The 17,808-nt window shown below is 41.8% G+C and overlaps 1 protein-coding gene across 1 annotated transcript; it reads right to left on the minus strand.

Annotated features, from left to right (window-relative positions):
* Positions 1–7,999: 7,999 nt before the first annotated feature.
* On the minus strand, positions 8,000–17,607 carry mmgt1 (membrane magnesium transporter 1). Its single transcript, XM_034181322.1, has 4 exons — positions 17,465–17,607; positions 17,093–17,145; positions 16,910–17,013; positions 8,000–8,530 (listed from the first exon to the last, which is right to left on the minus strand). The coding sequence occupies exons 1-4, from the start codon at positions 17,541–17,543 to the stop codon at positions 8,374–8,376; spliced, it is 393 nt and encodes a 130-aa protein (XP_034037213.1). The 5' UTR covers positions 17,544–17,607; the 3' UTR covers positions 8,000–8,373.
* Between the last annotated feature and the right edge of the window lie 201 nt (positions 17,608–17,808).

Consider the following 17,808-nt stretch of genomic DNA (forward strand, 5'->3'; position numbering starts at 1 on the left):
TACTGCAGAGATTCATCTCCAGTCTAGAGGTCAAACTGTGCCCATTCACAGAGAAAATAACTAACTGGGTTATACAATTTGAAAACTCACCCTCTGACACCGTCAGATCAGATGTGATTTCTACAGTACGGTACTGAATATAAGCAGTTCACGTGCACAGGTCCTATTTTTGGAGGTGGGTAGAATCTGTTCTGCAAATTTTACTGCATACCTGCTGTCTTCACAGGTAATTAACCCAGCCAGGTGTGTGTGAGCCAGTCAAGAGCTGGTAAATGCCAAATTTAACTAATCTGGTGTGGAGAACATGGAGCAATGTGCAGGTTATCTCTGAGAGCAGAGAGACCGTGGAGTATTTTCAGCAGTCACCTCAAATATCTGATTTTTGTTTTGGGACTGCATGTAGATCTACTTATGTGCAAATACAAAATCAACACTGTGCCTACTGTGGACACTTTCCGGTCCACCATCTCCCAAGATCTGATGTGGACCTCCCACATAGAATCCATCAGGAAAAAGGCACAGCAGAGGATGTACTTTCTCAGACAGGTCAGGATGTTCAACCTGCCCTAGGAACTGCTCATCCTCTTTTACACATCCATCATCCAGTCTGTCCTGTGCAACGCCATTTCTGTTTGGCTTCCCTCTGCCTCCAAACACGACAGGCACAGACTCCAACATACTGTCAGATCTGCAGAAAAAAAAAAAAAAAAAAAAATCATCAGAGCCAGCCTGCCCTACATCCAGGACTTATACGGGTCCAGGACCAGGAAGTGAGCTGGTAACATCTCTGCAGACCCCTCACACCCCAGACACACACTGTTTAAACTCCTCCCCTCTGGTCTATGTTAGAGATCTGTACGACAAAACAACCAGACACAGGAACAGTTTCTTTCCACAGGCCATCATACAGATAAACAATTTGACCTGCCAAAAAAACTTACTAATTCATACCTCATGCATACCTTCCATCTGTTTGTCTGTTTCTCCTTTGAGCACATTTTTAATTGCATATTTGCTCATTTTTTATTTGCACATTTTTACTGTGAAATATTCAGTGTTTAGTGTATATTTATACATGCCCAAATTCCTTGTATTCTTGTGGATACTTGGCGAATAAAGGCGATTCTGGTTCTGATTTTAGGGCCCCTTCACACATAGTGCGAATTTGGTAGATTTGTGCATAAAGTGTGCATGAAGCAGGAATCATGTAAAATCGTAGCTGCCTGGTACACCTGTTGCGACAACTATTTGCACACACCAGCGACTGAAAGAGTGTGCGCTGTGTGAGCCCATCAAACCCTCTCACGGCAGGTGTTGCACAAATTCTAGGGCTGCAACAAATGATTATTTGGATCATCAATGAATTTGATGGGGTTTCAACACGATTAATCAATTAATCAGATTAGTGGGGAATTTTTTAAAAATGTGCCAGGGAAACAATTTTTCTCTCCTTCCATCACTTTATTTAACAACAGAACATTTGAAAAACTTAAAATACTTGAAAATCAACAAATTGTCAAATGTCCCTTGGCTGTTGAAATATAAAATAATAAAGAATAAAACAGTTTATAATAAAGAACAAAAATAATTATTTCAAATGACATTGCTTTATCATAGTGCTGAGTTGCCATAAAACACTGAAACATATGTTATAAAATAAATGGTGAAAAAGAGGTATTTTTGTTGCTGCAAATGAGCAATTAGCATAACCAGTTAACCATAAAACCTAAATCAAAAACTGTAGCCGACTCATTATATGTGCAACAGTCTCTGTATAACTTATATGACTCGTCTCTTTCTCTAAAATTGTTTTGTAGCATTATTAGTTATTACTATTATTATTGTTGCTATTATTAATATATAAATAAAAATAAATTAAAAACATTATAATTTGTAATACATTTGATTCTTTTACAACAACAAACGCTGAGCCATTAATTATTATACAGAAAACAAATGCACAAACATGCTGAAATGCCAGCAGCTTAATGCTAACTTTAACATTGAAAACGCCATAGACATGCTAATGCATTAGCATCAGCGTTAGCATAAAATACATCCATCAACTGTTTCAGAAGACCATAACAGGTCAGTTTAACATAAAAAAAAAGGTAAATATTCCTCACAGACATATGCTCTTTAGGGTTTTAGTGGGGAAAAAAAATTAAGATAAAGCGAAATAAAACAATTGAAACCAACGAAGCAGCAGCTCAAAGCACTCCTTCATTGGTTCAAGATTCAAAGCAAAGTTTGGTTGATTATATGGAAGAAACGAAACATTTGCAGTAAAACAAAGTTATTTAGCAACTAATCGATGACTAAATTCGTGGACAATTATTTTGATAATCGATTTTAATTGATTAACTCGATTAGTTGTCTCAGCTCTACCAAATTCCAAGTGAGACACACGATCACACCACCTGTTTGGCACTTAGAAAATGTGTGGCCATTCGTACTATTAACATGACAAGTCAGCAGACAATCAGTCGTGCTGGCTGTGAAAAATGTCTAAGTGGCCCACGACTGTGAAGTTGTCAAGTCAACATGTGGTGTGCCAGAGTGTCAGTTCCCCACAATGTGTGTGCGCTACCCCCCCAACGTGTACGTGTGGTTCGCATCCACCCCACAGGCAAGGCATCTCATCTGATCACAGAATGACATCTTGGTCTATGCGGACATCTGGACATCGCAGCTGCAGCACACGTCCTGTGTTCTGACGGACACGCGCGTGTGTGCATGTGTGGAAATACATAAAAACGGACCATCTGTCTGTTTGGACATGCAGCAGGTGATCTGAAGGTCATATCTTACAGGACACGCATCGGGCCATGAGGGCTGTGAGCGGGGTACTGCAGGACCAGGACAACCCAAAACTATGACAAATATGCAACTTTCAGTCATGTATCAGCAGAAGTACACTGTGCCAAATGTTGTTTGGTCAGTTATCACAGCGCTTTTTTCTTTTTTTAGAAAATATATTTATCTGCTTGTTGATTTTAGCCATTTCACGCTACTGTTACAAGACAGTGAAAGTTTCTGATAATCAGAGCGTGGAGGTTCAAATCCCGTGTTTTTTTTATTTAACAAGGGGAGGTGATGCTCTAGTGGTTAAGGCGTTGGGCTTGAGAAGATCCTCGGTTCAAATCCCAGCCTGACTGGAAAATCACTAAGGCCACTGGGCAAGGTCTTTAATCCCCTATTGCTCCTGGTGTGTAGTGAGCACCTTGTATGGCTGCACCCTGGCATCAGGGTGAATCTGAGGCATAATTTGTAAAGCACTTTGAGCGTCTGATGCAGATGGAAAAGCGCTATATACAGTAGTGTTCAGAATAATAGTAGTGCTATGTGACTAAAAAGATTAATCCAGGTTTTGAGTATATTTCTTATTGTTATATGGGAAACAAGGTACCAGTAGATTCAGTAGATTCTCACAAATTCAACACCACCAAGCATTCATGATATGCACACTCTTAAGGCTATGAAATTGGGCTATTAGTAAAAAAAAAAAAAAGAGTAGAAAAGGGGGTGTTCACAATAATAGCATCTGCTGTTGATGCTACAAACTCAAAACTATTATGTTCAAACTGCTTTTTTAACAATCCTGTGAATCACTAAACTAGTATTTAGTTGTATAACCAGTTTTTCATGATTTCTTCACATCTGCGAGGCATTAATTTTGTTGGTTTGGAACCAAGATTTTGCTGGTTTACTAGTGTGCTTGGGGTCATTGTCTTGTTGAAACACCCATTTCAAGGGCATGTCCTCTTCAGCATAAGGCAACATGACCTCTTCAAGTATTTTGACATATCCAAACTGATCCATGATACCTGGTATGCGATATATAGGCCCAACACCATAGTAGGAGAAACATTTCAAAAAGAAAATCATGTTCAACAGGTGCTGGCTTCATCCTTAAATAGGGGACACCTGATTCACACCTGTTTGTTCCACAAAATTGATGAATTCACTGACTGAATGCCACACTACTATTATTGTGAACACCCCCTTTTCTGCTTTTTTTTTTTTTACTAATATCCCAATTTCATAGCCTTAAGAGTGTGCATATCATGAATGCTTGGTCTTGTTGGATTTGTGAGAATCTACTGAATCTACTGGTACCTTGTTTCCCATGTAACAATAAGAACTATACTCAAAACCTGGATTAATCTTTTTAGTCACATAGCACTACTATTATTCTGAACACTACTGTAACTGCAGTCCATTTCCCATTTTACTGCGAGGTTCTGTATTGCATCCAATTTTATGTATTATTTATATCAACCTAGTGATATTCACTAATTATACAGCTGGTTTTATTTTCCTCCACATCAGCAGCGTGATGTGCTGCACCTCGTCCCATGGAACATCATGTGAGCAGCTGGAGCTGCTCACACGATGTTCCTGCTTGAAAGACACCGTCGCACCAGGATCATGATTTGTGCACGCCTGCCTGTCAGTGCAATGTTTCGTGGTTCACTCATACAAGCTGTTTTGCCGTGTGAGCCGCCCCGAGTTGTACTTATTCGCACTGTGTGAAGGGGCCATTTGTTAATGATATCCGTAAGAATATGGAGCCATTTTCAAATATGCGTAACTGTAAGCATTTCTACATGTATGGAAAGCTTGCCGTCAGTTTGTAGGTCACACGACATTTACTGTGGCTTCTTGTGCACAATCTGCAGAAAATGAATCTAACTAACCACTTGGGCACTACCCTGCTTATCTGCATAGGCAAATACATCTGTCAATGAGGTGCACTTACTAGCTGCACCAGCAGGTGGCAACATATGCATTTTACTTTGCATGCATCGTCATTATTAAAATCAAGGCCGTGTAGACTGTTTACACATGAACATTAAACATTAGCTGATAAAGGCTTTATGTCCAGCACATATTTTATATAGTTTACAAGTAGCATCTACCATTATTTGAGCCTGAAAGTAGATTTCAAGTATTCAGCTTATAAATGGCTAGTGCTGGTTCTAGAAATCTTGGCCCCAAAACTGGAAACTCACATTGTTGTAAGCATTAAACCACAAAACCAAAGTTTGCTGTTTCCACATAGGAGCTGCAAAGTGTTTTACTTATCACTACAGTAACTTTAAGTGGGTAAAATTTCTGCAAACGTCTGTATTTCATAGAATAAATTCACCAATTATAGAGTAAAAAGTGCCTGACCTAAAGTTCTGTCTCAATCAAATAAAGCAGACCATCCTGTTTCTTTCTGTGAAATAACTTTTGAATATCCTAAACAGGCTGTGGGTTAAATTAGGCCAGCAATCATCCCTGGATCCCGTTGCAAGTCTACAACACTCCCTGGATGAGACACCAGTCCATCGCTGGTTACTTCCCCAACCAAGGCCGGTGCCCATTTACAGCTGGGTGGAATGGGACCATACAGGGAAATAATCTTGTCCAAAGACAGACTGGTAGCCTGAAACACCTGGAATCAAACCCGTCCAATTACTGCTCTGCCCATCAAAGTCAATAGTTGCATCATAAATGTATGACATTTTAAAAGGGCCCACCTGTTGCAGAGATTAAATTGTTTTATCGGTTGGGATTCAAGCACATGGCCAAAAAAAAAAAAAAAAATAAACATATGATTTACTTTGAATCATTTTAAAATATTACATAATCTGATTAGTTGACATGTAGTCAAATTAATTTCCGAAACTTAAAAAGGGGTAACAAAGACATTTTTTGTTTGTTTTTGTCAACCAGCAGTTTTCTATATGCTGGTGGGTAGTCTACGTGTGTTTTGTGTGTCTGGTGACGTCTGTCAGAAGTGGGACCCCTGTATTGAAAACATACTGTTCACTTTCGTTTTATCCCAGCTCAGACTCAAAAGATGCAGAATTCCACAGAATTGAATGCATCAGTCTAAGCAATAATTAATTTACTGTGAAACCTTGGGACTAGAAACACCAATCTGTTATTTTAAAATTTCCAGATGTTATTGGTTGACAGATGGAAGTCATTAAGGACACATCAGTAAATTGTGAAGCTGAACTTTTTCCAGTGTTGATTTTTGAGACAGGCCTAAAGACGAGCCACAGACTTATTTCCTGCCACATCAGCTGCTTGCAACAAACATGGCTTGTATTCATTATATTCAATTTATAATTCCAATCACAGAAAATATTTGAACTTAGTCCCCCTGACTTGTTGCCATGGTGAATCATGTATTCCACTAATGTGGAGTTTTGACCCCATGCACATGCTTTACTCGAGGTTAACTGAACTCATACAGATCACTAATTTTTCTGGAACTGAAATGTGAGCTTCACAGCTCAGGGTTAATCAAACCTGAGTTTAGTTTGACACTCAAGGTTTGTTAAACCTGCTTTGAAACAGGCTCCAAATGGAAAAGGGTTTGTCCTCATTTTTTTATTTAATCATGTCACTGACGAGATGAGAGCATTTGCTGATGGAGTTATTGCATTAAACTGGAAGGGATGGACTCATTCAGTTATTGATTTACTCACTGCAGTCCAGAATCCACGCACAGGCATTTCTAGTCACCAAAAATCCGAGTGTGGAAGCATGTTACGCTCCTGATCTGGAAAAAATATGACGGGATCAAAATTTGTATCTACACTGCCATCTGCAGGTTAAAACCACCAACTGCACATTTTTGGTGAGGGGGATAATTTGACGCATGATTGAAGGACCACAACACAGAACAGCAATGCATCACACAGATCACTGTTTAGTCCCTCCTGGGTTCCAAACTAATATAGGGTCTGACACCTTTGTAAAACTGGTAGGAGTTTAATTAAAAACAATGTTAAACCTTAACAAAAAGGAAAACAACCGTACCATCACTGTCTACTCGACCTTGATTAGTTTCATTAGAACTGCAGTCTGAAGATTTCTTTCGTCACATCACACACTGATTCCATGCTTCTGCTGCACAGACGAGCCTTCATCTCTCCAGGAAATAAAGGAACCCAAAACACCCCCTCACTTTGGGGGGGGGGGGGGGGGGGGGGCTAGTCTCAAAGCGAAATATTGCTCAGACAAATGAGGGCTTACAGTAGTGTTCAGAATAATAGTAGTGTTATGTGACTAAAAAGATTAATCCAGGTTTTGAGTATATTTCGTATTGTTACATGGGAAACAAGGTACCAGTAGATTCAGTAGATTCTCACAAATCCAACAAGACCAAGCATTCATGATATGATACCTGGTATGCGATATATAGGCCCAACACCATAGTAGGAGAAACATGCCCATATCATGATGCTTGCACCACCATGCTTTACTGTCTTCACTGTGAACTGTGGTTTGAATTCAGAGATTGGGGGTCCTTGGACCCAAAAAGAACAATTTTACTCTCATCAGTCCACAAAATATTCCTCCATTTCTCTTTAGGCCAGTTGATGTGTTCTTTGGCAAATTGTAACCTCTTCTGCACGTCTTATTTAACAGAGGGACTTTGTGGGGGATTCTTTCAAATAAATTAGCTTCACACAGGCGTCTTCTAACTGTCACAGCACTTACAGGTAACTCCAGACTGTCTTTGATCATCCTGGAGCTGATCAATGGGTGAGTCCTTGCCATTCTGGTTATTCGTCTATCCATTTTGATGGTTGTTTTCCGTTTTCTTCCACGCGTCTTTTTTTATTTTGTCCATTTTAAAGCAATGGAGATCATTGTAGATGAACAGCCTATAATTTTATTGCACCTGCGTATAAGTTTCCCCTCTCCAATCAACTTTTTAATCAAACTACGCTGCTCTTCTGAACATCTTGAACATCCCATTTTCCTCAGGCTTTCAAAGAGAAAAGCATGTTCAACAGGTGCTGGCTTCATCCTTCCATAAAACTGACAAACTCACTGACTGAATGCCACACTACTATTATTGCCAACACCCCCTTTTCTGCTTTTTTTTTTTTTTACTAATAGCCCAATTTCATAGCCTTAAGAGTGTGCATATCGTGAATGCTTGGTCTTGTTGGATTTGTGAGAATCTACTGGTACCTTGTTTCCCATGTAACAATAAGAAATATACTCAAAACCTGGATTAATCTTTTTAGTCACATAGCACTGCTATTATTCTGAACACTACTGTATATGTAGGTAAGAGTTTCCAGAACAGCAGACTGAGGTGGGACCAGACATCTGTGGACATTAAGACTTCAAAGCATTTACATGCTGTATATACAAACAAACCAGTTTTGAAAACTGACAGGTTGGCACAGTCGAGTGTTAAATATGGTGATGATCACATTTATGAACAGATGCATGTTCGAACAGTGTATGACTTCATATACAAATAAAAAAACGACAGGAGAGGAAGCTGAATTCTGGCTTTAACCCTGTGTCTAACAGAAACCTTAATGAAATCACAGGAAGGAAAGAGCAGTCTCAGTGCAAGTGCTCCAGCTTGCGTAGCCGTATGGGGTTCGGAAGCGCCTGCTGGTTGTGTGCAGAAGACGGCTCCGGCTCTGTCGCGCGGAATAGCACTCGGCCCCGGTGATTGAAGAGATAGAAGGATGGGTGGTTCCTCAGTGTATCAAAGGTTCTGAAAAGCATAGAAAAAAAAAAAAAATTGTGAAAGAGAATTTCATCCAGCAAGACTGTCTTTGGTATAAAATGACTGACTCAGGAGCAGATTTGAACAAAGAGGAGCATTATGAACTATTTTATATAGATGGATTGTTTCAGCAGGTGGGCGAGGTGCAACAGCCCAACTATATTTTAGAGTTTAGAATTAGTGAATGAGAGACACACAAATGCAAATATTGCCATGCTGTTTCTGAATGTACCGTAATTTCTGCGCTATAAGCCACTACTTTTTTCACACGCTTTTAACACTGTGGCTTAAACAATGATGCGACTAATTTATGGATTTTTAAAGGCTTTCTCATAAGTCGGAATACGTCAACTGATACGGTCCATTAATTGGCTGAAAGCTGTGGTCCTCATGCGGCGTAAATTCACACACGCAATAAATGTGAAGTCTTACCTGTTCATTTTAGTGGATTCATCATCACGTCCTGAAGAAGAAATATCTATATAAAGCTTCCTGATTTTGTAAAATGGCACCTGCAAATACTTTAATTCCTTGTTGTGGCTGAAGAAAAGTCCCTCTCAGGCACTTTGCTCCATCAGATCATTCAGTGGACTTCTTGGAGTCCTGCATGGGGCTCTAGTGGGGGACGTCTATGCACACATGAGCAATAACAGAGACACCTGGAGAGGTGTGATTGGGAGAAACAGCCTCCTTAATCTAAAGCAGAGCGGTCAATTGTTGTTGGATGTCTGTGCAAGTCATGGACTGTCCATAACGAACACCACGTTCGAAGATAAGGATGCTCACAGATTTACATAATACTAGAGCACCCTAGGTCAAAAGTCGATAATCGATTTTGTGATCGTATCATCTGATCTGAGGCCACATGTTCTGGACACTCGGGTGAAGAGAGGAACAGAGCTGTCAACTGATAACCATCTGGTGGCGAGTTGGATCAGAGGGTGAGGGAGGACTTTGGACAGACCTGGTAAGTCCTAACTGACAGTACAGATGAACTGGGAACATCTGGAGGAGCCCACTGTCCAAGAGATCTTCAACTCACACCTCCAGTGGAGCTTTTCTGGCATCCCTGTGGAGGTTGGGGGCATTAAACCAGAATGGCAATGTTCAAACTTTCTATTCCTGAAGTTGCACTGGGGAGCTGTAGCTTGAAGGTCTTAGGTGCCTCAAGGGCTGCAACCCTCGAACACCATGGTGGACACAAATGTGAATTTCTCCACTGCGAGATCAATAAAGTCTTATCTCACAACAGTGGTCAGGGAAGCTGTCCGACCAAGAGTCTTTTCTAGATACATTATCTCGGAAAGACTCCGGAGACAGCTGCAAAACACTGACAGGCACAAACGATGGCAGCCTCTGCGTGGAGGGAAACAAAACAGCGGGTGTGGGAGGAGTTCGGAGTAGCCACGGAGAAAGGGTTTCCTTCAGCACCGAGGTGCTTCTGGAGAATTGTGAGGCACCTCAAAAGGACAACCCGGGGACCCATCCAAGCTGTATATAGGAAGGATGAGACTGTTAACCTAAACTGAGGAGGCAACTGGGAGCTGGAAGGATCACTTTGAGGAAGTCCTGCATTAGACTGGCGTGCCCTCTGCAGTATCTGATGGGGGATCATCATCAATTTCCCTGGTGGAAGTCACTGAGGTAGTCAAACAACTCCGCAGTGGCAGAGCCCTGGGGGTTGATGAGATCCGTCCAGAAATGCTGAAGGCCCTGGGTGTGGAGGGACTGTCTTGGATGAGACGTCTCTTCAACACTGCGTTGAGGTCTGGGACAGCGCCTAAGGAGTGGCAAACTGGGGTGGTATATATATATATATATTTATTTAAAGGGGACCAGAGAGTGTGTGCCAACTACAGGGGCATCACACTACTCAGCCTCCCTGGTTAAGTCTACTCCAGGGTGCTGGAGGGTTTGACTGAGAGTCAAACCTCAGACTTGAACAGGAACAATGAGGGATCAGTCATGGTTGTGGAACAACCAACCAGCTCTTCACTCTCTCAAGGATCCTGGAGGGTGCCTGGGAGTATGCCCATCCAGTCTACATGTGTTTTGTGGATTTGGAGAAGGTGTATGATTGGGTACCCCGGGAGTAAGTCTGATTCATTTCTGATGGGAGCTGGCTTCCACCAGAGCTGTGCCGCGTCACCAATCCTGTATGTGATATTCATGGACAGGATATCAAGGTGTAGTTTGGGGGAAGAGGATCTTCAGTTTGGTGGGCTCAGAATAGAAAGTTTAGGGTCTCAGGGTCTCATCACTGTTTTTGCAGATGATGTGGTCCTGTTCGCTTCATCGGCCTGTGATCTCTAGCACTCACTGGGTCGTTTCGCAGCCGAGTGTGAAGCAGCTGGGATGAGGATCAGCACCATGGTTCTCAGCAGGAGAAACGGATGGATTGCCTACTCTGGGCCGGGATTGAGGTCTTTCCCCAAGCGAATGAGTTCAAGTACCTCGGGGTTTCGTTCACAAGTGAGGGGACAATGGGGCGTGGGATTGACCAGAGAATCTGTGCAGCATGTGTGGTGTTGGATTCGCTCTACCGTACTGTTGTGATGAAAAGGGAACTGAGCCAAAAGGCAAAGCTACTTGTCAATCTTCGTTCCTACTCTCATCTATGGCCATGACGGTTTTGTTAATGACCGAAAGAACTAGATCATGAGTACAAGCAGACAAAATGGGTTTCCTCAGTAGGGTGTGTGGTGTCGCCTTTAGGGATAATGTGAGAAACTCAGTCATTTGTGAGGACCTCGGACTAGAGCTGCTGCTCCTTCACATTGAAAGGAGCCAGCTGAGGTGGTTCAGGTGTCTAGCATCTAGTAAGGATGCCTCCCTAGGGAGGTGTTCCAGGCATATCGAGCTGGGAGGAAATCTCGGGGAAGACCCAGGACTAGGTGGAGAGATTATACAGTTGTATGAAAACGTTTGGGTACCCCTGATAATTTTCATGATTTTCCTTTATAAATCATTGGCTGTCTGGATCAGAAATTTTAGTTAAATATATCATACAGCAGACAAACACACTGATATTTGAGAAGTGAAATGAAGTTTGAAGTATCTACAGAAAGTTTGCAATAATTAAACAAAAATGGACAGGTGCATAAATTTGGGCACCCCTGTCATACATTTAGCACTAATTATTGGAACGCCAAATTGGTTTGGTAAGCCAAAGACCTACAACATGATCTTGCTGCAGATAGTGTCTTTAATATCATTGCGTTCATCTGCTATATGATATATTTAGCTGAAATTGCTGATCCAAACAACCAATGATTTATAAAGGAAAATCATGGAAATCATCAGGGGGACACAAACTTTTACATACAACTGTATCTCCACAGTCAGAGGTAGTTAATCTCCATGAAATCTCCATGCAAACTTTAATCTGACAAGCCTTTTTTTTGTTTTTGTTTGATGTTACAAAAAGTGATCTGATCTGTGGTTCAGCCCATGACGCAAATCAAACCATGGCTTTTATGATGTGAGTGGGTAGGCTGGTCTCTGAGCCAGCGGCAGAACACAAATAACCCCGAAATCTGACTCAAGGAGGGTCCAAATTAACACACACTTAATTTAACAACTGTCAAATATCATTAACTGGAGCTGGCCTTCACAACACATATGTAACAAATGACAGTCCTTAAAACAGATCTCACAGCTAGCCCAGTTTGGTGCAGAGTTTTCCGGAGCTGTACCTCACCACGGCTCCTGTACGTATGTTCCAGAAAAGGCAGACATGTTGCTCAGCATAGATCAGCAAAAGTCTGGGAATGCTGGTTAAAGGTATGCTGGTTTTGAACACGTCCAAAAAATTTTGGGAGTTTGGCCAGACCCCAAGCCATGTCACACTCAGCTTCAGGCATAACGCCACAGGCTCAGGGCAAAGTGCTATCCAATTTTCACACCAAGTACGGAAAGAATAACACAGAATTGAGGATGGTGTGTATACAGTTACATGAAGCTGCAATTGGACTGACGTGATCAGCGCTCAGGTGGGGATCAGGTGGCTGGGAACAGCTGAAGAACGATAAGGCTGTCAGGAGTACAAATGATATTTAAAGAGTTCTTGTCAAGGTTGTTATCGAACATGTACTAATGTTGCTCTTCCACTACGGGGCAGTGTACATACAGGCTAATAAGATGTTATCGTACATGTTACGCATTTTTCAATCCATTGAAAATAAATGGACATCAGATGCCATTGTTTACCGTTATGAACAACAGTGGGGAAGATGTAATTGTATATTCCATAAATCTGCACAACAAACTGCAGGGTTTACAACAAATGAAGAAAAAAACCTTATATAATATGAATATATCTGGTACAGGAGAATAGGGTGATCCCGAAAGTGACATCATGTGCACAACCCTGGTTGCACTCAGAATGGCAAGGCATACTATTGTTGTTAGCATTTGAAACGCAACACCATCAATGACAATTCTAGTAATAACTTCCTCTGGCTTCTCCCTTTCCCCCCTCCCACTCAGAGTCACCACAGCAGATCTGAGGTGGAGCTGGATGTTGATTAGGCACATGTGTTCTGCTACCTGGGTGTCCTTCCTGACACAAGTCCACATTATATGGAGAATGGGGACGGGCGGTCTTGAACCAGGAATGTTCCAGGCTGGAAAAAGCGCACTTAAGCCTGGGTCCCAACGAATAATGAAGGATGAATAATGAGCCACACATGGGCGTGTCAGTGATTATTCGAAAAATGACCCACATTTTCATCTATCACGTATCTGCTATGAAGGTGCCTCTGTGTGCCTCTCTGTACCCGCATATACCATGTAGCAGCCTTAAGTGAGCCACGACCGACCGGTCATTAGAGCCTCAAATGGCTCGCATCAGCCACAGTAAGCCACGTAGTGCCATGATAGTGCCATGATAGCGCCATGTTGGCGCACGTTTAGGCATGAGTTTGGTCCAAACCTCCAGCCCTCCCACACCTGGTCCCTTTAAAATATGGGTTTTCAATTCACAGATTCACAGCAGCATTTAAAAGATGTCAAATTTTTTTTTTTAAATACAGTCCAAAAATAGACGCTCTAGTACAGTCCCACGATTGTGCACTGTGTGCCAGGCTGCTGTCCACCTGTATTGCACCACACCAGCTAGAATCGAACCACGGGTTCCTGAAGAGCCGCCTCAGTGCTCCTCGCTGGCTCCGCTTCTTCTGAGGCTTTAAACACACACACCATAATCCCACTATAAACTTTGTGTTCGTCCATTTATTTCTGCAAAATCGCTCTTTTGTGCGCGCGCTGCTGTTGTCTTTTCCTGGACAGCTGCCTCTGTGCTCGTCTCACTGGTTTAAAATCCATCCGTGGCTGGCTGGCTTTATTTTTTCCCTGACTTTAAACAGTCATTTTTTGGCCAAGTGGTTAAGGTGCTTGGTTTCAGTTCAGAAGGTTCCGGGTTCAAATCCCACCCCTGCCACATTTCTCCACGTAATGTGGAGTTGCGTCAGGAAGGGCATGCAGCGTAAAACCTGTGCCAATTCAACATGCAGATCCACCTTGGATTGACTGAAGATCCACCTTGGATTGACTGAAGAAAAAAAAAAAAAAAAAAAAAATCACTTTTGTGACCTGGCATTCTGCTGGAATGCTCGTTAGGATCAGTGCGCAGTGTACACACACACAGTAGAGCTCATGTGATCCATTAACAAGATATTAAATCAACCATAGACATACTTTTACAGCTAGGAACTATTTTATCAAGCTATAAAAACATTAAGAATAGTTACCTTAAGCTGTTTCAAAATACATGCTACATGGAGCAGGAAATAGAGGGGAAAAAAAAAGTGTCCAGATGAAACAGTCCTCTGTGATTCCAGAAGCGATTAGAGGTGTTTTCAGCATCCAATGTTTGGCAGAAAATGATTAATCCGCTACAAAAAATTATTTTATATACAGCGTCCAGCACACAAAGCAAGTGGAATTGTGTGCGCAAGAAGGGAGCCGCTCCAAAAATAGCCTCTCAGGTCCTGCGTAGCTGCCAGGCGCACGGATAATGGGCTTTTAGCTTTCTCGTAAGCACCACGCAAATTCCTCTATGCTGTCGCAGTAACTCGTACACAAACTGCGCCACGCTGTTGTTGCTAAATTTTGAACTTCTTGCAATTAGTGCCACGCTCAGAGAGGAGCCTCATTAACTGAAGATAATGCATCTAAGAGACACTCAGAGCCACGAAACTCCCACGAGAAGCCTTCTCGTAGCAAAGAAAACATGTTGCGTGACTCCTTCATCATCCTTCATTATTCGGTGGGACCCAGGCTTTACCTGCGTGGCCACCACCCCCTAACAACAATTCTAGTAATAGACAAAATAATGTCAGATGTTTCTACATACATGACTGTTAGATGTGGGAGCTCAGCAAAGATACTTCACCAAGGTGATAAGGGACTGAAAAGTCTTCCTGGTCTACAAAATTCCAAGGGCATAATTTGGACAAATTTGATCTTCAGTCCTGCTTTATTTAGCCTAAAGGTGACGACAAACTATAAAAGCTTAGAGGCCAATAGATATGTATTGATTTTTTTTTTTTAATATTTGATAAAATTATCTTTTGTGCCATCACACCATCGCAATAGTCAGGCCGTCCTTAAGATTATTGGAAGGGGAAGATCGGGTCCAAAGTCATCCTAATTATCTTGCTGTATGAACCAATCATTAGCTCCACTGACAGCCAGGCTACTTTCAGAGTGGGATATCGCTGGACATAATGCTGCACTGAATTCTCCTATACATGACATGCTGTTTTACCTGTTACAACATGCACACTTACAGTTGGCAGTGCTGTTACTTAAGAAAAATATACAAGAAGTGAGCTACATTCTCCACCTTTCCCCGTCTTCATACTCTGTCATTGTCATTCATTCGCGTGCTTATGTTTGGTTATTTCAAGAATCAATCTGTTGGCAGATCGACTGTAAAAATACTGGTGAGACAGGTGACTTAAGCCTGATTTATGCTTCTACAACTCTGTAACCATGCACTCATGTCTACATGAGCATGAGCCTTTCAAAAGCTCCCCGTCGTGTTGGTGGGTGTTGCAATCTAATTTACTACTGGAATAGTAGAGGGTGTGACTTGAAGAACAAGGCAGGGTTTCTTTTCGCCTGCACCACCACTGCTACTGGACATTTTTTTTCTTTTCTGGGCTAGTTTGTCCCTCAACAAGCTCTACAATCGTTGCCCTCCAAACCAATGTTGCATACAATTTCCTTCCATGAATTGCTGATCATTTGAGGGTCTTTGTAATCACAGCCTGTGCGGCCTCCGTTGTTTCAACGTGTAGTTTCTATTTTTGGGAGGTGCATGTCAGGCTCTGAGAGGGTTTGCAGTACCACAGATGGTTCTGAGCTGCAGAGATTGAGTAGCATAAATCATGGTTTAGTCAGTGAGGCAACTTCGCAGGTGAAACTGGCGGCACAAGATGGTTAATGGTGCAATATGACTTGACCCCTGCTAAGAAACCACACAGCCCTGAACAAATCCTACTTTTATGACTTTTGCAGAGTATGGTGCCTACACTGGAGGTTTTGGTGCAGAAGACTGCCTGGGGGAAGGAGGACTCAGCCAGGTGCAAACAGATTTAACTCTGCCCATCAAGGTGCAAAACCCATCCAGGTGCAAGACCTTACATGAGACTTGATTCAAAATATTGTTCAGTGGAGTTAGGTCCTTTTTCCACTCTGGCACCTCAATATTCAAGGACGTGAATACAGCAAAATCTACTTGTTTTTCAGCTCTGATGAGGTGTCCATGTAGGGACGAGACAATCTCCCAATCGAGGCCTGCATGCGCATTCCATCGATGCACGCAGTGTGCAGAGGATTACCCAACAAAGATCGCTTTTTTCATTGTCTCGCTGGGGTATTTGACATGGAATTCCTTGTAATGACGAAGGCAGGAAGTTCCTCTTTGACCTCGTTTTTGTCTGGTTCAAATCTGCCGTTTCTTTCACGTACTTCGTTCGTGCTGAAAATTTTGCTCAACTTTACCAAGCGGAAAATCCACGATCGCCTTTACAGCACTCATTCAAAGGTGAGTAGCTCTAAAATATAATATTTTGTCTACATAATGATTAAGTTTCATGACAATCCGATATTGAGAATGCAAACATGACCGTGCGTAATTGATCGATAGGAAAAAAATATTCAGATTTTTTTTAGACTAAAATTACCATAACTTCCTTATTTCTTAACCAATCTTGACAATCTTGGTGTCGATTTCCTTGTTTTTCATGCGCTATCAATTGCACCTGTAAAAAGAACAATTTATGGACTTTCATATTTTTTGTGTCATCCCTAGTGGAGTTCATGTCTTTAAACTACGTGAATACGGAAAAGTCTACTTACTTGTTTTTCAGTTCTGATGAGGCGTCCACGTCTTTAAACTCTCCAGCAATGTGGACAATTCCATAACAGGTCACCAAAAACGACAATAAGGTCTGTAACACAATCTGTCACATATCGGGTGGAAATGAGTGCAAACAGAACAGTGAGGTTTTCCGTGATTTTAAAATTAAATATGTTACTCACGTCAATGGGTAGCGTTTCGTTTTCCTTCTCTGTGAGCCTCATGTACGATCGATCTAAGAGGAGAAATGATTTCAGATTTTAAAAAGACCAAAAAAAAAAAAAAAACTACACGTAACCCTTAAGACTACTTTAACGTCATGCTCTTGTACATGCTCTTATGCATTAAGTATTAGAGCTGACATTTTACCTGTAGCTGTAATTACGATTTTAAATGAACACAAGCAAACCTGGCCCCAAGTTAGCAGGCTAAGCTAACTGTTGGACATAAAGGCCCAATGTGCATTATATCAATATCACTGATTTAAACAAAACCCTGCTGGAACTAGCAAAGCGCGAACGGCCTGCATCTTCTCTTCTTCCTACAAAACTTACGCTGTGCCGCTGAGAAAGCCGCATGAGCTAAAGCAAAAAGTCCGACACCAACAACCCCTTTCCAAAACGACGAAGCCATCACGGAACGTTTCTTTTGCCTCTCGTTCCCCCGCTGCGTCTTCTTCTGCTTCTTCTTCTTCTTCTTCTTCTTCTTCTTCTACGGCGTTTAACGGCAGCCGGCATCCTTATTGTTGCATTGCTGCCACCTTCTGCATCGAATTTAGTACGAGTCCACAGTCTTTCACAAGTCTTTAAATATAACGTAATGCTAAAATATTCTCGGCCGTATGAGAATGTGACCTTTTGACCACTTAAAATAGGTCAAGGTTCGCCATCTTTGAACT

This window comes from Thalassophryne amazonica, chromosome 11 (genome assembly GCF_902500255.1).
Source record: "Thalassophryne amazonica chromosome 11, fThaAma1.1, whole genome shotgun sequence".
NCBI classification, from domain to species: Eukaryota; Metazoa; Chordata; class Actinopteri; order Batrachoidiformes; family Batrachoididae; genus Thalassophryne; species Thalassophryne amazonica.